Source organism: Aotus nancymaae, unplaced genomic scaffold (assembly GCF_030222135.1).
Source record: "Aotus nancymaae isolate 86718 unplaced genomic scaffold, 86718_ANA_hifiasm-v0.15.2.pri h1tg000015l_1, whole genome shotgun sequence".
Classification (NCBI taxonomy): Eukaryota; Metazoa; Chordata; class Mammalia; order Primates; family Aotidae; genus Aotus; species Aotus nancymaae.
This window is the reverse complement of record NW_026988427.1, coordinates 2,653,533-2,676,213: the sequence shown is the minus strand read 5'-3', so window position 1 is coordinate 2,676,213 and position 22,681 is coordinate 2,653,533. Positions and strand designations below refer to the sequence as shown.

General features: G+C 45.6%; 1 protein-coding gene and 1 pseudogene across 4 annotated transcripts in view; both read right to left on the bottom strand.

Moving 5' to 3' along the window:
- The window catches only part of NPM1 (nucleophosmin 1), a 16,138-nt gene extending 12,548 nt beyond the window's left edge, over positions 1–3,590 (bottom strand). For 2 of the 4 annotated variants that reach the window (XM_064376551.1, XM_064376554.1), the window contains exons 1-3: positions 3,384–3,585; positions 1,358–1,437; positions 72–191 (exon numbers count right to left, since the gene is read on the bottom strand). In XM_064376551.1, the coding sequence (XP_064232621.1) occupies positions 72–191; positions 1,358–1,437; positions 3,384–3,489 (306 nt within the window). In that variant the 5' untranslated portion in view covers positions 3,490–3,585. Of the gene's footprint in view, positions 1–71; positions 192–1,357; positions 1,438–3,383 lie in introns of all 4 variants that reach the window. The other 2 variants (XM_064376552.1, XM_064376555.1) reach the window with 2 other exon arrangements.
- Positions 3,507–22,681, bottom strand: LOC110568571 (small ribosomal subunit protein uS2B-like; annotated as a pseudogene).

Genomic DNA, 22,681 nt, shown 5'->3' with positions numbered 1-22,681 from the left:
AGTGACACCAAACCTACCTTAAAACAGAATTAAACCTTAACACAATATCCAAAGTATGTAAGCGCCCTTACCGTTGGCTGTACAGACATTTTCAAAGTTGCCAGTGTTACTTTAATTGGACTGCCTTCGTAATTCATTGCCTCTGCTTCAACAATGTGCAACTCATCCTTTGCACCAGCTCCTAAACTGACCTGTGAACAAAAAAAACACTTCAACTTTTTGAGTTCCAGCTATTTTACACCCCCCCACAACAAATGTTATCATATGCAGCCATGCGTCACCTAACCACAGGGCTAGGTTCTGAGAAATGTGTTGTTAGGCAATTTCATCTTTGTACAATCCTAAGCATGTGCTTATACAAACCTAGATGGTATAGCCTACTACACACACCTAGGCTACAAACCTGTACAGTATGTTACTGTAAGCAACCGAAACACAATAGTATTTATGCGTCTAAACATAGGAAAGCGGTGGGCATGGTGGCTCACGCCTGTAATCCCAGCACTCTGGGAGGCAGAGGCAGGCATATGTATCACCAGGTCAGGAGTTCGGGATCAGCCTGGCCAAGAAGGTGAAACCTCATCTCTACTAAAAATACAAAGAAAATTAGCCGGGTGTGGTGGGATGTGCCTGTAATCCCAGCTACTTGGAAGGCTAAGGCAGGGGAATCACTTGAACCCAGGAGGCAGAGGTTGCAGGGAGTAAAGATAACACCATTGCACTCCAGCCTGGGTGACAGAGTGATTGTCAAAAAAAAAAAGCCAAAGAAAAGGTACATCAAAAATAGGGTGTAATAATCTTATGGGACCACCACTGTATATGCGATCCATCTGTTGACCCAGCAGTTGCAATAAATCACATAACTGTTTTTTAAAAAAACAAGTATAAACCTCGCATCATTACTTTGGAAAACAAATTTGTGCAATGTTTTCCTCGAGTTTTTTGATCTTGGCAAATCAATTTCTCATATTCAGAAAATTTAAGAAATGCATATATATGCATACACACAATATAGATCACCTAACAAATATTTACTGAGCAATTTCAAAGTTGAGCTGAAGGCCAGTCTCTGGTAGACATGTAAGATTATTATAGCCTTTTACAAGGGCTTTATAATCCAACTAAAGAAAATAAGTAAAGAACAGTGTGATTGGATTTTACATGGTTACCAAGTGAGTGGTACAGATGCCAAGTTCTTTATCATAGATGTACAAACAGTGAGGTACACATAATTCCCAGGTGTAAGAAATAGTATTTTATAAGCAGTCAGCAAAGGAAAAGTCTCAAGCCACATGAATAGAAACTAAAAGGCTGAAATCAAGTAGGGTTAAGTAGTTTATTTTGAAAGTTTAAGTACCGTTCTTAAAGATAACTGGTGCTCATTTTCATCATTATCCACCTTAAAGTGATAATCTTTGTCGGCCTTTAGTTCACAACCTGTAAATGAAGAAAAAAGCAACTCTAACAAGGAGAAAAATAACACTGAAACTTAAGTGTGGGTAACCAACAAGGTCAAGGTTTACTTTCGAACTAGTTTTTCACTATTTTAGCTACCAGAGGGCAAAGTAGAATGATCAATTCCTAGATTTCTTGAACAGAAATCTCTACAAACAAGTAACACCCATAGAAGACTATAAATTCCATTTTCTCATCATACCATATTTCATCTCTATTATATTATCGTTCTGCATATAGAAACAATGATTTAGTATATCTGAAACTGAAGCAATTATCTGAAACCAAACGTAATGTCCAATGTTAAGCTTCTCACTATTTAAAACAGCTGATTTATCTACCTAAACTCCCAAATGGCAAATTCGAAATGAGAATGGTTACAAATATGAACAGATTACTATTACAAAAGAAAAAACGACTAAGGTAAAAGAACGAAAGCTTGCTACAGGGAGCAACACAAAGTGACATAGGCCTGAAATTAAATTTACAAATTATGTTTAAGACAAGGAGGGTTGCTTCCAATAGTTACCAGAAAGTATTGATACAAATTTATCAGAATTCTCAGCTATCCAAAATAGCTAGGAATTAAAGCCTTAATGTTTTAAATAGATGTGTCTACTCCCAGGCAAATTCTTCAAAATACTGTCAGAATAAAAATTTTAAATAATTCCATTTAATATCATCTAACCAATACATATACATACTTAAATGTGCAGAAATTTAATTTAGCAAGTCTCAGTACGGATAACGAACGAGATAAAGTTAGAGGCAGGATATGCACTTACTTCAAAGTCTCAATAGCGCAAAGATTAGGGTTCTGCAATTAAGCTTACTGAGATCAAACACCCAAGTGGGACTCTCCTTTTTGGGGCATGACTACCGCCAAGTCGAGCGGGGTGGTGGTCCTAAAATTCTGCTAATTAATAGTCTTAGGTCTTCATTTGATTCAAACCGAACAGTCTTCTAGTTTATCAAAGTTGTTTGGTCAATGCCACACAAATGGCGGCATGGGAGGACCTCCCCCCAAAACGGAAGCCTCATTAATATGCACGAAGCACCCGCTACGGAGTCTAGCGCCTTGGTTTAGACTTAGCCTCTGCCTTAAGTACAACCTTCGTTAAGTGAGTTTGTATCTGGCACCAGTATCATCACCTGCAAAGTGGGGCTAGCTCCACCTACCGCAGAGACAGAAAAGGGTCTCAAAAATGGAGCTGCCATCATATTACATGCTGCAAGCACTGAACAAAGACCTCCAGATTCCTGGTGCTACCAGCCTCCGAACGTTTCCCACTTCAACTGAACCACAGCATCCCCAGCTCGGGAGTGCCAAGACTCCGGTGAGCCCCGGATGTAGCGCCCACACCCCCGCCCTCCCCCAACCACGTGGCAACCACGTGCTCCCAGCAGTAGCGGCCTCCTCACGCCGCGCCTCCCCTCCCCCAGTAACTGGCCGAAGCACGCGAATGAAGTCCGGATCCGGCAGCTCCAGACTCTGAGGCCTGGGGACAGGAGAACAACGCCGCCAGGCTATTCATCTATCCCCCGCTTCAACAAGTAGGCCCACGCTTCCCGGTGAACCCAGCCTCCTGGATCACTAGCCCAGGAGTCTAGGACTAGAAGCGTACGAATGAACACCGTTAGGAAATAAACCACGCCCAGAGCTCCGCGGCGCATTCCCGGCAACGGCCGAACTTTCTGGCAGTCGATTCCTCTTTACCTTAGGCCCTGGGCCTCGGACCGCTCACGCCACAGGCTCTTCACTCTGCTCGTCTTCTCACCCCTTCACGCCACCGGCTCCCTCCCGAATTCAATCCCTCCAGATTCAGAGCTCCAGCAGCTCTTCCCACCCGCTCAGGCCTCTAGCCGGTCTGGCGGTCTCCGCCAGACCCGGCAGCAGCCAGATTCCCGCCCCCCACCCCCACCCTCACCGCCAACAGGCCCCGCTCGGCCTCGCTCCAGCTCCTCCCAGCAGTTACCGAAAAGATAGTTCTGGGGCCTCAGGGGGCTCATGTCCATGTCCATGGAATCTTCCATCGGGTGGCGACACGCACTTAGGTGGAAGAGAAGGCGGACGGAGATAAACGACCACTGCTCAAAAGAACAGCCGCGCAGGACGGACTCACGCCAGGGAAAGGACGCAGGCGCCCCGCGCTTATATAAAGCACTGAAGATCTCGCGAGAACGCTCAAGTCCCGCCTCCGCGCGCGTGCTCCGGAGCCCTCCCCTGCCGTTACCGTAGCCCTCCTGCGCAAGCGCTTTTCAACCCCACTCCTTTCTACCTCGTCCCCGACCTCCTCCAGGTACTCCGCGGGCTCCCACCGAGCACGCGCACTCGTACACCGGCCCCACCCCTCCGCCGCCGTCGCCTTTGCGCACGCGTGCTTTTTACTCGTAGCGCGGGCTCCCCACCTCCAACACTTCCACGTCTTCTCCCGCTCAAGCGCGTTGGCCTCCCGCCAAGAGTCTGCGCAGCCCACCCTGCAAAATGGCGTCGGCAGCCCTTAGCTATGTTAGACATGGCGGGTTAGCAGGCTAGGAACGTGCTAAAGAGCACCTCGATTCACCTTTCTCCATCCTCTAGTGCCCTGCAAGCCTCCAAACAGGCGTAATCACTTAAGGATTTTTTTTACTTGCCTGATGACTTGGGATCAGAGTTAATCGCTACCCCAAAGTTCAGGTGCCAGGGAGAGTGAATTGCGGCTTATACTTTGTTGGGATGGAAAGATGTAGCTATTGGCCAGACCTACGGAACTGTGTTTTCACAGCTCTGTTCTTCCTAAGAAAATGTCTCCAAAATCCTCATCCTCATGTACTTTGGGGGCCAAATGGGGACTGAATCGGTCTCCAAATGAGCAAGGACATCGCCCTAAGAGCTGGGAGGGTGGGCAGGCTCTGACTTAACTGCCTCTCTTAATCTTTAACATTCCTCGGGAAAGAAAGCGGGTGACTTGTAACAACTACTGAAGGCTTAATTCGAATATTTGGGATCGAGCATGGGAATAAACATGCTTTTAAGCTACACCTTGACAAACACCAGCAGCCCCCTGGCATTGGGGCGTTCTGAAGATCTGTAATCTTTTTTTTTTTTAACCTCAACATAGCAAACAAATTTAAGAAGTGAGGAATACAAATAATAGCAATGCCCCTACTTACTTTTTTTTTTTTTTTTTTTTTTTTTTGAGACGGAGTTTTGCTCTGTCGCCAAGTTGGCGTGCAGTGGCGTGATTTCGGCTCACTGCAACCTCCGCCTCCCGGGTTGAAGCGATTCCCCTGCCCAGGCTCCCGAGTAGCTGGGACTTCAGGCGCGCGCCACCCCGCCTGGCTAATTTTTTGTATTTTAGTAGAGATGAGGTTTCACCATGTTGGCCAGGATGGTCTCTATCTCCTGACCTCGTGATCCGCCCGCCTCGGTCCCCCTAAAATGCTGGGATTATAGGCGTCAGCCAACGCTCCCAGCCCCCTACTTAATTTCTTTTCTCAAAATAGAATCAGGTTAGGACGATCCGCTGTGATACACATGAACTAAATATTAACAAAATCAAATTTGGGGCGCGGCGCGGTGGCTCACAGCTGTAATCCCAACACTTTGGGAGGGTGAGGTGGGCGGATCACGAGGTCAGGAGTTCTAGACCAGCCTAACTCACATGGTGAAACCGTCGTCTCTACTAAAAATACAAAAATTAGCCGGGCGTGGTGGTGCGCGCCTGTAATCCCAGCTACTCAGGAGGCTGAGGCAGGAGAATTGCTTGAACCTCGGAGGCGGAAGTTGCAGCGCGCCGCTACACTCCAGCCTGAGCGACAGAGCAAGACTCCATCTCAAAAAAACCTTTTTTTGGAGAAATACCCTCAATATGTGAATGGGGCCAAGCTTCGCCACCCTCAACTAAAGAAGAGTCTTCACTAACCAAGTTTTGTGATCTTTTTGGATGCAGAAATATGACCACTTGCTTCAGAAAACCCAGAGGCTTCGGACTTTTTTTTTTTTTTTTCCTTTGAGACGGAGTTTCGCTCTTGTTACCCAGGCTGGAGTGCAATGGCACGATCTTGGCTCACCGCAACCTCCGCCTCCTGGGTTCAGGCAATTCTCCTGCCTCAGCCTCCTGAGTAGCTGGGATTACAGGCACGCACCACCGTGCCCAGCTAATTTTTTGTATTTTTAGTAGAGACGGGGTTTCACCATGTTGACCAGGATGGTCTCGATCTATTGACCTCGTGATCCACCCGCCTCGGCCTCCCGAAGTGCTGGGATTACAGGCGTGAGCCACCGCGCCCGGCCCGGCTTAGGACATTTATGTGAATTAACAGAAGGGCTGAGAAAAGAGTGGGAGTTGGAGGAAACCTGAGAAAGATTTGGGCATTTAGAATAAGAAAGTCTCTACGGGAACTACAGGGACTAGATAAGAAGATGTTAATAGACTTTGAACTCATGCAAATAAAAATTTCAACTGCTTTGTTCTATCTTTCTTTCTGGATTTTTTTTTTTTCTCCCCGAGGCGGAGACTTACTCTGTCGCCCAGGCTGGAGTGCAGTGGCGAAATCTCGGCTCACCGCAACCTCCAGCTGCCGGGTTCAAGCGATTAACTTGCCTCAGCTTTCTGAATAGCTGGGATTACAGGCGCGTGCCTCCATGCCCGGCTAATTTTTCTATTTTTAGTAGAAATAGGGTTTCTCCTTGTCGGCCAGGCTGGTCTCGAACACGTGACCTCAGGTGATCCGTCTGCCTGGGCCTCCCGAAGTCCTGAGATTGTAGACGTGAGCCACCTGCCAGGCCTTTCTGGATTCTTGACCGTGATTATTTGAATGCAGCTCTGTACAGAGCCTGAACTATATGGGAGCCATTGCTAATGCTATATAAATAAGTACATTGTCGGTTTTTTGTTTGTTTTGAGACGGAGTCTTGCTCTGTCGCCCAGGCTGGAGTGCAATGGAGCAATCTCCGTTCACCGCAACCTCCGCCTCTCAGATTCAAGCGATTCTCCTGCCTCAGCGTCCGAGTAGCTGGGATTACAGGCGCGAGCCACCACGCCCGGCTAATTTTCTTTGTATTTTTAGTAGATATGAGGTTTTACCGTGTTAGCCAGGATGATCTTGAACTCCTGACCTCGTGATCAGCCTGCCTCGGCCTCCCAAAGTGCTGGGATTACAGGCGTGAGCCACAGTGCCCGGCCACATTTGTGGTTTTAACATTTCAGGTCCATAGTCTGGATACGAGCTCATAGAATCAAGTGGTTAAGAAAACACCAGGTACTGGCTGGGCACGGTGGCCCACGCCTATAATCCCAGCACTTTGGGAGGCTGAGGTGGGCGGATCTTGAGGTCAAGAGATCGAGACCATCCTGGCCAAAATAGTGAAACCCCATCTTTACTAAAAATGCAAATATTTGCTGGGTGTGGTGACACGCGCCTGTAATCCCAGCTGCTCATGAGGCTGAGGCAGGAGGATCGCTTGAATCCGGGAGGCAGAGATCTCCAAAAAAAAAAGAAAGAAAAGAAAACACGTAGTGTTTTTCTCAGATTTATAAATGTTATGATGCTCACTCTCTTTTTAATTAAAATTATATAGGCCTCAGGAGAATCTGTTGAACCCAGGAGATGGAGGTTAGAGTGAGCAGAGATTGTGCCACTGTGGTCCAGCCTGGGTAACAGAGCCAGACTCCATCTCAAAATAAAAACAAAAAAATTTTTTTATAGACCTCTACAAAGCAAAAAGGTGAAAATACACCTCTTTCCATCGGGGTAAGCACAATTAATAGTTGTGTGTATCATTTTAAACTTATTTTTTGCCAGGTGTAGTGCCTCATGCATGTACTCCGAGCACTTTGGGAGGCTGAGGCAGACGAATCACCTGAGGTCAGGAGTTTGAAACCAGCCTGGCCAACATGATGAAAACCCGTCTTAATTTTGTGAAAATACAAAATTATCCGGGTGTGGTGGCATGTGTCTTTAATCCCAGCTACTCTGAAGGCTGAAGCAGGAGAATCGCTAGAACCCTGGGGGCAGAGGTTGCAGTGAGATTGCACCACTGCACTCCAGCCTGGGTGACAGAGCCAGACTCCGTCTCAAAAAATAAACAAATAAATAAATAAACTTATTTTTATGTTAGAGAGGGAGAAAGTATATAGTTGGGGTTCTTTGGTATTTTTCTAATGTGGGTGATTCACATATTGTTCATCTTGCATTTTATATTCAAAAATAAGGCTGGTCATAGTGGCTGGAACCTATAATCCCAGCACCTGAGGCGGCTAAGAAGGAGGATTCCTTCAGGCCAGGAGTTAGAGACCAACCTGGACCACATAGCAAGCTCTTGTCCCTACAAAAATTGTTTAAAAAAATATGTGTTGAACATTTGTCCACAATTAATGCATAATATGGATATGTTATACTTTAACTGTTCATTCCTCTCTTGATGGACACTGAAGTTGTCTCTATAATTTTTCTGTAAGAAATAATGCCTTGGGGTGGGGGGCGGGGTCTTCCTTTCTGAGGGCTCCTGTGTCATATAAAGCTTTGAGTAAATTAATTATGTCACCCAGGCTGTAGTGCAGTGACCTGATCTCAGCTCACTTCAACCTCTGCCTCCCAAGCTCAATTAATTCTCCTGCCTCAGCCTTCTCAGTATCTGGGACTACAGGTGCACTGCCACCAGGACTGGCTAATTTTTGTATTTTCAGTAGAGACAGGGTTTCACCATGTTGGCCGGGCTGGTCTCAAACTCCTGACCTCAGATGATCCGCCCATCTCAGCCTCCCAAAGTGATGGGATTACAGGTGTAAGCCACCACAACTGGCCAGCTTTTTTTTTTTTTTTGAAACAAAGTCTTGTTCTGTCATCCAGGTTGGAGCGTAGTGGCACGATCTCGGCTCACTACAGCCTCTGCCTCGCAAATTCCAGCAATTCTCATGCCTCAGCCTCCCGAGTAGCTGAGATTACAGGTGCCTGCCACCACACCCACCTAATTTTTGTACATTTAGTAGAAACAGCGTTCACTATCTTGGCCAGGCTGGTCTTGAACTCCTCACCTCAAGTGATCCACCCACCTCGGCCTCCCAACGTGCTGGGATTACAGGCATGAACCACTGTTCCTGGCCTTTTTTTTTTTTTTTTTAGTAGATACAGGGTTTCACCATGTTGGCCAGGTTGGTCTTGAACTCCTGACCTCAGATGATCCTCCTGCCTCTGCCTCCAAAAGTGTTAGGATTACAGGCATGAGCCACCACACTCAGCCAATAATTACTTGAAATTCTGATTTGTACTATAATGGCGTGTGGTTATGCTTAAAAATTGTTATCTTTTAAAGATCCATACTGAAGTATTTGTAGGCAAAATGATGCATCTGGGATTTTATATTTTATTTTATTTAATTAATTTATTTATTTATATTGAGACAAGTCTCACTCTGTCGCCCAAGCTGAAGTGCAGTGGCTCAATCTTGGCTCACTACAACCTCCACTTCCCAGGTTCAAGCAATTCTCTTACCTCAGATTCCCAAATCGCTAGGACTACAGGCACGTGCTTTGCCATGTTGGCCAGGCTTCATTTTTTATTTAAAAAAAATTTTTTTTGAGACTGAGTCTCACTCTGTTGTCCGGGCTAGAGTGCAGTGGCATGATGTTGGCTCGCTGAAACCTCTGCCTCCTAGGTTCAAGTGATTCTCCTGCCTTAGCCTCCTAAGTAGCTGTGATTATAGGCTCCCCCTCCCCACCACGCCTGGCTAATTTTTGTATTTTTAGTGGAGACAGGATTTTGCCATGTCAGCCAGGCTAGTCTCCGACTCCTGACCTCAAGGATATCCAGCCACCTCAGCCTCCCAAAGTGCTGGGTTTACAGGCGTGAGCCATGGTGCCCAACCTTATCTAAAAATTTTTTTTAAAAAAAATAATCCAGCAAAAGGGGAGAAGAAATGAGAGTGGAAAGGAATATATGAAATTTACTTCGCATATCCTCAGAAAAAGAAAAAAAAAATTTTTTAAAAAGAATATATGAAATAAGATTGACTACATAACGATAAATGTTAAAACTGGGTGATGGGTATATGGTTGTTCATCATAGGATTCTTTCTTTCATACAGGATTCTTTCTATTTTTGTTCATGTTTGAAAATTTCCATCATAAAATGTGTTAAAAAATGAAGAATAAAATAAAACTTGGTATTTAAAAACATGATATAGTTTATTTTATGGAATACTATGCAACTTCTAAAAAGAATGCAGTGGTCCCCCATATATTATATCCTAAGCTAAGCCACATGGAAAAAATAAATTGCTAGAACCTAGGGGCAGAGGACAGATCTCAAAAAAAGGAAAAAAAAAGATAGCTAAGCCACATGAAATGAAAAAGCAGTGTTGGAGAACAATATATATATAATACGACTCTACTTACATAAATGGTGAATGTGGGTGCGGTGGCTCACTCCTGTAATCCCAGCACTTTGGGAAGCTGAGGTGAGAGGAGTTGGAGTTGGAAAGCAGCCTGAGCAACATAGTGAGACCCTGTTTCTACAAAAAATAGAAAAAATTAGCTGGGTGTGGTAGCACGTGCCTGTAGTTCCAGCTACTCAGGAGGCTGAAGCAGGTGGGAGGATCCCTTAAACCTAGAAAGTCAAGGGGGCAGTGAGTCGTGGTCGCACCACTACTCTCCAGCCTGGCTAACCGAATGAGAGCCTGTTTCAAAAAAACCCAAACCGCCAGGAGTGGTGGCTCACGCCTGTAATCCCAGCACTTTGGGGGGCCAAGGTCACTTGAGGTCAGGAATTAGAGACCAGCCTGGCCAACATGGTGAAATCCTGTCTCTACTAAAAATACAGGTGTGTGTGGTGGCTCATGCCTGTAATCCCAGCACTTTGGGAGACCAAGGCGGGTAGATCAGGAGGTCAGGAGTTCAAGACCAGCCTGGCCAGCACGTGAAACTCCGTCTCTACTAAAAATGCAAAAAATTAGCTGGGCATGGTGTCGCATGCCTATAGTCCCAGCTACTTGGGAGGCTGAGGCAAGAGAATTGCTTGAACTCGGCAGGCAGAGGTTGCAGTGAGCCGAGATTGTGCCACTGCACTCCAGCCTGGGTGACAGAGTGAGACTCCGTCTCAAAACGAAGTTTGTTGTGGTGGCTCATGCCTGTAATCCCAGCTACTAGGGAGGTTGAGGTGGGGATATTGCTTGCACCTGGGAAACAGAGGTTGCAGTGAGCCGAGATACTATCTTAAAAAATAAATAAACGAAATTAATTAAAATTTAACTAAAATTAAAAAGTTAGTTCCTTGATCTTGCTTCCTGGCTAAGCACTCAATAATCATATGTGGGTAATGACTACAGTATTGGACAGTACACAAAGATATTTTCATCATTGCAGAAAGTTCTATTTGGACAGTGCTGATCTAGAGGCTTGACTAGATTCAAGTTCACTTCAATGGCAGGAAACTTCATAGGTGTCAAGAATACTTCCTATTGTATCAGAGGCACACAATGCCTGGTTGTTTCTCTTGTTAATTTATGGAATTGTCAGCCTGATTCTTCCTTTACAATGTTCACCATTCACTTTTCACCAAAGAGTTTTAGCAGATTATTGCTTCAGTTCATTCCAATTCCATCACTTACTCAGCATTTATTAACTGGAATTCTTTCTTGATAAATTATTTGAATACCCTAAAAAACTAATGTTCAGCCAGGCCCAGTGGCTCACCCCTGTAATCCCAGCACTTTGGGAGGCTGAGGTGGGTGGATCACCTAAGGTCAGGAGTTGGAGACCAACCTGACCAACATGGTGAAACCCCGTTTCTACTAAATACAAAAAAAAAAAAATTAGCCGAATGTGGTGGCACATGCCTGTAATTCCAGCTACTTGGGAGGCTGAGGCAGGAAAATTGCTTGAACCAGGGAGGCAGAGGTTGCAGTGAGCCGAGATTGCGACACTGCACTCCAGCCTGGGCAACAAGAGTGAAAACTCCACCTCAAAAAATAATAATAATTTTCTTTTTGAGATGGGGTCGCACTGTCACCCAGCCTGGTGTGCAGTGGGGAGATCTCGGCTCGCTTCCAGCTCCCATGATCAAGTGAGACTCCCATCTCAGCCCACTGAGTAGCTGGGACTACAGGCACAGGCCACCATGCTCAGCTAATTTTTTGTATTTTGGGGGGAGATGGTTTCACCATGTTGCCCAGGCTGGTCTCGAACTCCTGAGCTCAAGCAATTCACCCACTCAGCCTCCCCGAGTGCTGGGATTACAGGTGTGAGCCACCATACCCAGCCAAAAATAATTTGTACCGCCCTGGTCAACAAAGGGAGACCGCATCTCAACAAAAAATTTTAAAATTCGTTGAGTGTGGTGGCTCACATATAGGGTCCCTGCTACTCAGGAGGCTGAGGAGGGAGGATCACTTGAGACATGGAGGTCAAGGCTGTGGTAAACCGTGATCACGCCACTGCACTTTAGCCTGGGCATACCTGGCTCATACCTGTAATCCCAACACTTTGAGAGGCTCATGTGGGAGAATTGCTTGAGCACAGGAGTTCAAGATCAGCCTGGGCAACATACTGAGACCCCCATCTCTACAAAGAAAACAAACAACAAACAAAAACGTTTATTTTAATTAAAAAAAAAACTTTTTTTTTGAGACGGAGTCTTGCTCTATCACCCAAGCTGGAGTGTGGTGGCACGATCAGCTCACTGCAACCTCTGCTTCCCAGGTTCAAGCAATTCTTCCTTAACTTCCCTAGTAGCTGGGATGACAGGCGGGCACCAATATGACCCAGGCAATTTTTGCATTTTTAGTAGAGACAGTTTCACCATGTTGGCCAGGCTGATCTCGAACTCCTGACCTCAAGTAATCCACCCACCTCAGCCTCCCAAAGTGCTAGGATTATAGGCATGAGCCACTGAGCCCGGTCCCTACAATTTTTATTAATTTAAAAACATGGCCAGGTGAGATGGTTCATGCCTGTAATCCCAGCACATTGGGAGGCCGACGTGGGTGGATCACGCAGTCAGGAGATGGAGACCATCCTGGCCAACACGGTGAAATACCATCTCTACTAAAAATACAAAAATTAAAATTAGCTGGATGTGGTGGCAGGAACCTGTAATCCCAGCTACTGGGGAGGCTAAAGCAGGAGAATCACTTGAACCAGGGAATCGGAGGTAGACAGAAAAAGTCGGGGCTCGGCCTGCCAGCGTGGTAGCTCATGCCTATAATCCCAGCACTTTGGGTGGCTGAGGCGGGTGAATCATCTGAGGTCAGGAGTTTGAGACCAGCCTGGCCAATATAGTGAAACCATGTCTACTAAAAATCCAAAAAATTAGCCGGGTGTGGTGGCAAGCCTCTGTAATCCCAGCTACTCAGCAGGCTGAGGCAGGAGAATCACTTGAACCTAGGAGGCAGAAGTTGCAGTGAGCTGAGATTGTGCCAGCTTGGGCAACAGAGCAAGGCTCCATCTCAAAAAAACAAAAACAAAAAAAATTGGCTAACACCACCTGTTTCCCAAAAACCTATTGAAAAAAAAAATTAAAATTAAAAAAGATCCACAAAAAAGGCTCATTGTGAATTTAAAAATGCATTCATATCACTCAGAAAATTCCAAGGATTTTAGGAATTTCTCTGTAACAGGGTGACACGTACTGGCACAAAGACCAAATATATTTCATATTATACCATATCACCACAAATAAATAACAAGTATGTGAGGTAATGAATTTGTTACTGGTTAACCATTCCACAATGTATGCATATTTTAAAACATGCTGTTATACACTGCAAATATCTATATATATGTTAATTTGTCAATTTAAAAATGATTTTCCCCCTAAAAAGCTTCCATGTGTTTGTGGACAATGTTTATATGTAAGCATCTGCTTTGCTTTTTCTTCCTTGAGTAAACATGTAGTGGTGAGAAACTGGTTCATCTGGGACATCTATGTTAAAATCTTTTCTTCTCCCCTCCCCTCCCCTCCCCTCCCCTCCCCTCTCCTCTCCTCTTCTCTTCTTTTTGAGTCAAGGTCTCTTTCTGTTGCCCAGGCTGGAGTGCCGTGGCACGATCTCCCCTCACTGCAGCCTTGACTTCCCAGGTTTAAGCAAAGGCGCTTGCCACCCCATGCTGCTGATTTTTTGTATTTTTAGTAGAGACAGGGTTTCACTACGTTGCCCAAGCTGGTCTTCAACTCCTGGGCGGAAGCAATCCTACCACCTTGGCCTCCCAAAGTGCTGGGATTACAGGCATGAGCTACTGTGCCTGCCCATATTAAACTCTTGAAGAAATTGCAGGCCGGGCACGGTGGCTCACGCCTGTAATCCTAGCACTTTGGGAGGCTGAGATGAGCAGATCCTTATGAGAGAGGTCAGGAGTTCAAGACCAGCCTGACCAACATGACAAAACCCCCATCTCTACTAAAAGTACAAAAAAATCAGCGGGGCGTGGTGGTTCATGCATGTAATCCCAGATACCCGGGAGGCTGAGGCAGGAGAACCCAGAGGTGGATGCTGCAGTGAGCTGAGATCACGCCACTGCACTCCAGCCTGGGTGAAACAGCGAGACTCCGTCTCAAAAAAAGAAAAGAAGGCCGGGCGCGGTGGCTCACGCCTGTAATCCCAGCACTTTGGGAGGCCGAGGCGGGTGGATCACGAGGTCAAGAGATCGAGACCATCATGGTCAACATGGTGAAACCCCGTCTCTACTAAAAATACAAAAAATTAGCTGGGCATGGTGGTGCATGCCTGTAATCCCAGCTACTCAGGAGACTGAGGCAGAAGAATTGCTTGAACCCAGGAGGCGGAGGTTGCGGTGAGCCGAGATCGCGCCATTGCACTCCAGACTGGGTAACAAGAGCGAAACTCCGTCTCAAAAAAAAAAAGAAAGAAAGAAAAAGAAAAGAAAAAGAAAGATATTGCAGAGTCAGGGCCAGGTGCAGCGGCTCACACCTGTAATCCCAATACCAGCATTTTGGGAGGCCAAGGCGGGTTGATCGCCTGAGGCCAGGAGTTCAAAACCAGCCTGGCCAACATTGTGAAACCCCATCTCTACTAAAAATACAAATATTAGCCGGGCGTGGTGGTGCATACCTGTAATTGCAGCTACTCTGGAGGCTGAGGTTGGAGAATCACTTGAACCCGGGAGGCATCATAGCAAATCCTGGTTTTTATTAAAAATACAAAACATTAGCTCAGTGTGGTGGCACATGCCTGTGGTCCCAGATACTCAGGAGGTTGAGGCAAGAGGATTGCCTGAGCTCTTGCCTGAGCTGGGGAGGTCGAGGCTGCAGTGAGCTGAGATCATGCCAGTGCATTCCAGCCTGGTTGACAGAGTGAGACTGTTGCAAAAAAAAAAAAAAAAAAAAAAAAAGTAAAGAAATGGTCAGACTGTTTTCCAAAGTTGTGTACCACTTTACAGTAAATTGCCATGTGTGATTGTTTTAGTTTGTACACATCCTCACTAATACATTTTCATTTCAGACGATCTAGTGTTCGTGCAGAGGCATCTTATTGTGGTTTTAATTTGCATTTCCCTAAGGACTAATGATGGTCAGCACGTTTTTATGTGCTTATTTGCTATTCACATATCATCTTTGGTGAAATGTCTATTTAAATCTTTTGCCTCTTTTTGTTAAATCTTTTGCCTTCTTGTTGTTGTTTTTTTTCTTCTTCTTCTTCTTCTTCTTTTTGAGATAGACTCTTGCTCTGTTGTCCAGGCTGGAGATCAGTGGCGAGATCTCAGCTCACTACAACCTCTGCCTCACAAGTTCAAGCAATTCTCCTGCCTCAGTCTCCTGAGTAGCTGGGATTACAGGCACGTCCCAGTACACCCAGCTAATTTTTGTATATTTTGTATTTTTTGTAGTGACAGGGTCTCACCATGTTGGCCAGGCTGGTCTCAAAGGTCTCACACTACTGACCTCAAGTGATCTGTGCCCACAGTTCAGCCTGTCGAGTAGCTGGGATTACAGGCACCCACCACCATACCTGGCTAATTTTTGTATTTTTAGTAGAGACAGGGTTTCATCTTGTTGGCCAGGCTGGTCTCAAACTCCTGTTCTCAGGTGATCTGCCCTCCTAGGCCTCCCAAAGTTCTGGGATTACAGGTGTGAGCCACTGCACCCAGACACCCACCCTTTTTTTTTAAGAGACCAGATCTCACTATGTTGCCCAGGTTGGTCTGGAACTCCTGAAGTAATCTTCCCATCTCAGCCTCCTGAACAGCTGGGATTAGAGGCTTGAGATGTCTCACCAGGCTTTTTTTTTTTTTTTTTTTTTTGTAGTTTTAAGGAGCCAGGAGTTTAATAGGCAAGAAAGAAGTGGGAAGAAAGAAAGAAGAAGCTCTCCTGTACAGAGATAAAATACCTTAAAATATCTTTCCCTAACCAAAGGACAAAAAATAACCTCTGTTTCTTTATTCGTTTGTTTTGAGATAGGGTCTCACGGTCACCCAGGCTAGAGTGTGATCATAGCTCACTGTAGCCTCAACCTTCTGGGCTCAAGTGATCATCCTATCTCAGTGTTTCAAGTAGCTAGGACTACAGGTGTGTGCTAGACCACACCTGGCTAATTTTTGTATTTGTTATTGAGACAAGGTTTTGCCATTTTGCCCAGGCTGGTCTCGAACTCCTGGCTTCAAGCAGTCCTCCTGCCTTGGCCTCCCAAAGTGCTGGGATTACAGGTGTAAGCTACCATGCCCAGCCTCTCATTTTTTTTAGATGTTTTTTCTTTTAGTAGTTTAAAGATTGTGGGAAGTAGAAAAGTTCCTTTTTAAAGTTTCCTTTCTTGTTAAAGTGTGCTAACAACTTTGTTATTAGCTAATCTATGTAGCTGTTAGACATGCCATGCTTACAGGCACTTAGTACATTCTATGTCCTTGTACTTTAACCAAGATGTCTGTGCTGGATGTGCTCACGGGCATGTCCCAGCTTTCCACTGCTTTTACCTACTTAGAAAAGTTTTAAGTTATTAGCCAGTCAGGTTTTAGTTTAGATTGTGAGGTCTGGCTCCAACCAAATGTGTAAGGGATACATTTGTGTGTTTTCCTTTGTTCACTGTACTTTTGTGGCAAGATGGCTAGTGAGAGTACACTTCCTGCAGTCCAGGAAGTAAAAATTGCATTGCTGAGAGATCCTTTGTCTCAGTGCTAATTTTTCTTTGTGGCACCGAGCATCTATTTCCAACAAAGATATTGCCCCAATGTCTTCTCACTTGCTTTATTTTTGTCTTCTAACAAGAAATCGGCAGTCATTTTTATATTTTTTCCTCTCTGTGCAATATCTTATTTCTCTGACTACTTTTTTTTCTTTTTGAGATGGTCTCTCTCTGTCGCCAGGCTGGAGTGCAGTGGCATGATATCAGCTCACTGCAACCTCCACCTCCCAGGTTCAAGCAATTCTCCTGCCTCAGCCTCCTGAGTAGCTGGGATTACAGGTACCAGCCACCATATCTGGCTAATTTTTTTGTATTTTTAGTAGAGAAGAGGTTGCACTATCTTGGCCAGGCTGATCTTGAACTCCTGACCTCGTGATCCACCCACCTCCGGCCTCCCAAAGTGCTGTGATTACAGGTGTGAGCCACCGTGCCTGGCCTTCTCTGACTACTTTTAATATTTTCTCTTAATCTCTGATTTTAAGCAATCTGATTGTAATATATAGTATATATATAATACAGTAATATGTAGTATAATTTCATGTTTCTTTTGTCTGGAGTTCATTGATTTTCTTGGATCTATGGACATATAGTTTCCATCAAATGTAGAACATTTGAAGCCATTATTATTATTATTATTATATTTTTAGTAGAAACGGGGTTTCACTGTGTTAGCCAGGATGGTCTTGATCTCCTGACCTCATGATCTGCCCGCCTCGCCCTCCCAAAGTGCTGGGATTACAGGCATGAGCCACTGTGCCCAGCCCACTAAAGCCACTATTATTTAAAATATTAGAATTTTTCTTGTTCCCTCTTATACCTCCTCTCCTACTAGATTCCAGCTCATACATTAGGACATTTGATTTGTCCCATAGCTCACTGGTACTTTATGTTGTTTTCAGTCTTTTTTCTCAATGTTTCATTTTTGAAAACTTCTATTACTATATCCTTATGTTTCACGAATCTTCTTTTGTTTATTATGTAATCTGCTATTAATTCCATTACACATATTTTTTATCCTGGTAAGTTCTGGTTTTTTGTTTTGTTTTGTTTTGTTTTGAGATGGAGTCTCACTCTGTTGCCCAGGCTGGAGTGCAGTGGCACAATCTCAGCTCATTGTAACCTCCACCTCCTGGGTTCAAGCAATTCTTCTCCCTCTGCCTCCCCAGTAGCTGGGACTACAGGCATGTGCCACCCACTCTTGGCTGTATCCCTAAAATTTCTATTTGGGTCTTTTTACATAATTTGTTTTCCTTTAATGCCTATGGTTTGTTTTTCTTTTTTCTTTTTTTTGGCAGCGTCTTGCTCTTTCACCAGGCTGGAGGTCAGTGGTGCAATCTCGGCTCACCGCAACCTCTGCCTCCCAGGTTCAAGCAATTCTCCTGCCTCAGCCTCCTGAGTAGCTGGGACTACAGGTGCACACTACCATGCCTAGCTAATTTTTGTATTTTTAGTAGAGACAGGGTTTCACCATATTGGCCAGGATTGTCTTGATCTCTTGACCTCATGATCTGCCCACCTCGGCCTCCTAAAGTACTGGGATTTCAGGTGTGAGGCACTGCTCCTGGCCCACCTATGGTTTTTTTCTACTTTCTTGAACATATGTAATATAATATCTGTTTATTGTCTTTTTCTGCTAATTTTATCATTTATGTTATTTCTGAGTGTTTTTTTTTCCCCAGAAACAGATGTTTACTATATGAGAAAATGGATAGCAAAAAGCAGCAGAAAAAAAGGAAGCATTCTAAAATGAATACTGTGGCAGTAACTGGAAATTCACATAGAAAACTGACACAGCAATCCAGATGAATTAAGAAAACACACACATATACACACACATACTCTCACATAGAATAAGCCAAAGAAAAAGTAGTTGAAAACAAAAGACAACATTTATCCCAAATGTAGAGGATACTAAGGACTGAAGATATTACATAAAAGTTAAAGTTCAACAACTTTAACTAGTTGGAAAGCTACATTTTTGGACAATACAAAATAACAGCCCATAGTAGCTGATGCCTGTAGTCCCAAAACTTTGGAAGGCCAAGTTGGGAGGACTGCCTGGGCTCAGGAGTTCAAGACCAGCCTGGACAACATAGTGAGACCCAGTCTCTACAAAAAATTAAAAAATAGGCCAGGCACAGTGGCTCACACCTGTAATCCCAGCACTTAGGGAAGCGGAGCTGGTGGATCATTTGAGGTCAGGAGTTTGAGACAGCCTGGCAAACATGGTGAAACCCTGTCTCTACTTAAAAAAAAAATAAAAACAAAAACAAAAACAAAAACAAAAGCACAAACAAAATGGCCGGGTGCAGTGGCTCACACCTGTAATCACAGCACTTTGGGAAGCTGAGGTGGGTAGATCACTTGAGGTCAGGAGTTCAAGACCAGCCTGGCCAACAGGGTGAAACCTCGTCTCCACTAAAAATACAAAAATTAGCTGGGTGTGCTGGCGGGAGCCTGTAATCCAAGCTACTCAGGAGACTAAGACAAGAAAATTGCTTAAACCCAGGAGGTGGAAGTTGCAGTGAGCCAAGATCATGCCACTGCACTACAGCCTGGATGACAGCGCAAGACTCCATCTCAAACACACACACACACACACACACACACACACACAGACATACACACACATACACACACTAGCTGGGCATGGTGGCAGGTACCTGTAATCCCAGGTTTACTCCGGAGGCTGAAGCAGGAGAATCACTTAAACCCAGGAGGTGGAGATTGCAGTGCCATGCACTCCAGCATGGGCAACAGAGTAAAACTCTGTCTCAGAAAAGGAAATTACCCAGGTGTAGTGGCAACAGCTGTAGTCCTAGCTACTAGGGGAGGCTGAGACAGGAGAATTCCTTATGCCCAGGATCTAGAGGATGCAGTGAGCCATGATGACACCACTGTACTCCAGCCTGGGTGGCAGAGCAAAACCCCAACTTAATAATAATAATAACAATAGTGGGAAATATAGACTAGGGACAATGCCACCAACACAAGAGGCCAAGACCACCAGTGTTCACAATACATCCTCTGCTTCATTTCACACACGTGGGCAGGATGTACGTGTCATGAGATGATGCAGGCAGTATTCGGACATGCCGAGTGATCAACCTCCCGAAGTGCTGCGATTACGGGGTGAGCCACTGTGCCTGGCCTCAGGTGGCTTCTATACATGCCTGTGCTGATTTGTCTTTAGCTGAAGACTCGAAGGGAGCCTTCTGCAGCTCTCTGGATCTCCCGGTATGTAACTCTCTCCTCTCCAGTACTCTGTCCTGCTAACACTAGCCACCTGGGCCTCCCCAACCACCCAATGCTACCTCAGCTCAGGGACATGACCAGGCTCTACGCTTTGCTTTATTTTTGCTCTGGCCTGGAAATGCTCCTAGCACTCAGCCGGGCATTCATATATTTCCTTTCTGAAGCATGACTGCCCTGTGCTGAAAATGTGATGTCTGAAAATGCTTATTTCATATATTTTGTCAATTCTTTAGTTGTTTAAAATGGAATCCAATGTAAATCCAATCTCTGTTATCCATCTTAGTCAAACACATTAGTTTAAGACTGTCATTTTTTTTTGTTTGTTTTTTTCTTGAGACACAGCCTTGCCCTGCCGCCCAGGACAGTGGTGCAATCTCGGCTCACTGAAACCTCAGCCTCCCTGGTTCAAGCGATTCTCCTGCCTCAGCGTCTCAAGTAGCTGAGATTACAGGTGCCCACCACCACACCCGGCTAATTTTTTTTTTTTAGTAGAAACAGGGTTTCACCATGTTGGCCAGGCTGGTTTCAAACTCCTGATCTCAGGTGATCTGCCCCCCTCCACCTCCCAAAGTGCTGGGATTACAGGCGTGAGCCACCAGGCCCAGCAAGACTGTAGCTTTTTAATCTAACTAAGGTTTGAAGTTTCAGTTTCTTCTAAAATTTCCCATTGGGGAATCATAGCGTTACATGAACACTTAACTATGTTCTGGGCACTGTGCAAAGCTAGGTTCTGGCTTTGGGGACCTTTTCTCTCTTTTTTTTGAGACGGAGTCTTGCTCTGTCACCCAGGCTGGAGTGCAGTGGCAAGATCTCAGCTCACTGCAACCTCTGCCTCCATCTCCCAAGTAGCTGGGACCACAGGTGCACACCACCATACCCAGCTAATTTTTTGTACTTTTAGTAGAGACGGGGTTTCACCATATTGGCCAGGCTGGTTTCAAACTCCTGACCTTTAGTGATCCACCTGCCTCAGCCTCCCAAAAATGCTAGGATTACAGGCATGAGCCACTGAACCTGAACTTTTTTTTATTTTGAGATGGAGTTTCACTCTTGTTGCCAGAGCTGGAGTGCAATGGCTTGCAATGATCTTGGCTCACTGCAACCTCCCACTCTGGGGTTGAAGTGATTCTCTTGCCTCAGCCTCTCGAGTAGCTGGGATTATAGGAACGCACCATCACACCCGGCCAATTTTTCCATGTTAGCCAGGATGGTCTTGATCTACTGACCTCGTGATCCACCCATCTCAGCCTCCCAAAGTGCTGGGATTATAGGTGTGAGCTTTTCGATCTCTTCAGGATCTCTGTAGAAGCAGAGATCAGGCATGACCACTCGTGGGTGTCCACGGGAGACAGTGCCAGGCATGTGCAGAACTTCCTGAGCCAGCATCCCACACATCAGAGCCCCTGAGTGAGCTCCCTTGCTGCATGGGATGGAAATACCCACACAGTGCAGAGGAGAACCTGTGTTCCACAGAGGCATGGTGGGTAGGTTATCATAAGTTGCCTCTGTGAGAGGCCAGTGGTCACACTGGGATCAGTATCCACCAACAGACGCAGCTCCCAGAAGGCTGCCTGGACCTGGTTAGTGAAGGTTCCAGGAGTGAAGTGGCCAGCAACAGGAGCGGCCCCTGTGGCAGCAGCAAACTTCAGCTCAGCCCGCTGGCTAGGATTCCAGGAGGATATGAGACTGACATCAGAAGAGTTTTCAGTGGCAACAATGGCATGAGCTGCCAGCAGAATTAGATTCTTCAGATTTAGGATGTAAAAGCCATCACTTTTCCTTTATAGATAAACTGTTCCATTTGGAAACAGGTTGGTGCCACCTAAGTGGGTTCCTGCTGCAAGAAGCTTGAGGACATTCCCTCCTTCATTTCCAGGACTTTGAGGCTCTGGACATTGTGGAAATTTCCCTTAAAGTTATGATGAAAATCCAGAACAGCACCATATGGCCCCCTCTATGGGTAGTGTGGAGAACCTACAGAATGTTAAATGGGGCCTTACTGATTATCTCAGGCCCCTGGTTCAGGCTCCAGTCTGAGGAAAACAGTCAACCCTCCCCTCCCCTCCCTTCCCCTCCTCTCCCCTCCCCTCCCCTCCCTTCCCCTCCCCTCCCCTCCCCTCCCTTCCCCTCCCCTCCCCTCCTCTCCCCTCCCTTCCTCTTCCCTCCTCTCCCCTCCCCTCCCCTCCCCTCCCTTCCCTTCCTTTCCCTTCCCCTTCCCCCTTCTTTTTCTTCTTTCCTTTTCTATTTGAGACAGAGTCTGGCTCTGTCACCTAGGCTGGAGTGCAGTGGCACGATCTCGGCTCACTGCAACCCCTGCCTCCCAGGTTCAAGCGATTCTCCTGCCTCAGCCTCTTGAGTAGCTGGGATTACAGGCGCATGCCACCACGCCTGGGTAATTTTTGTATTTTCAGTAGAGAAGGGGTTTCGCCATGTTGGTCAGGCTGGTCTCAAACTCCTGACATCAGGTGATCCACCTGCCTTGGCCCCCTCAAAGTTCTGGGATTGCAGGCGTGAGCAACCGTGCCCAGCCTTCTATATCTTAAGTAGCTTTTGGTGTCTAGTTTTTCCTCAGAATGTTAAAGCAGTTGAGGAAAAAATAGAAAGGTCGATGGAGTAAAACTTACATCATTTTAAATTTAAATACTTTATTTGTATTAAAAAAAAGGCTCATAATCTGAACCAGCCCAGGATTCTTCATCTGTCATCTGGGCTTACGGAAACTCCCACAAGGCCATAGGTATAAGCTAAGAGAGAAGGAATGGTGCAATGGAGGCAGGTGGCATGGGTCTGGGCCACCCATTCATATAACTTACTGTGCCCTTTGGACCTGTCTGAGCCCAATCCTGGATGTACTACTTCCAT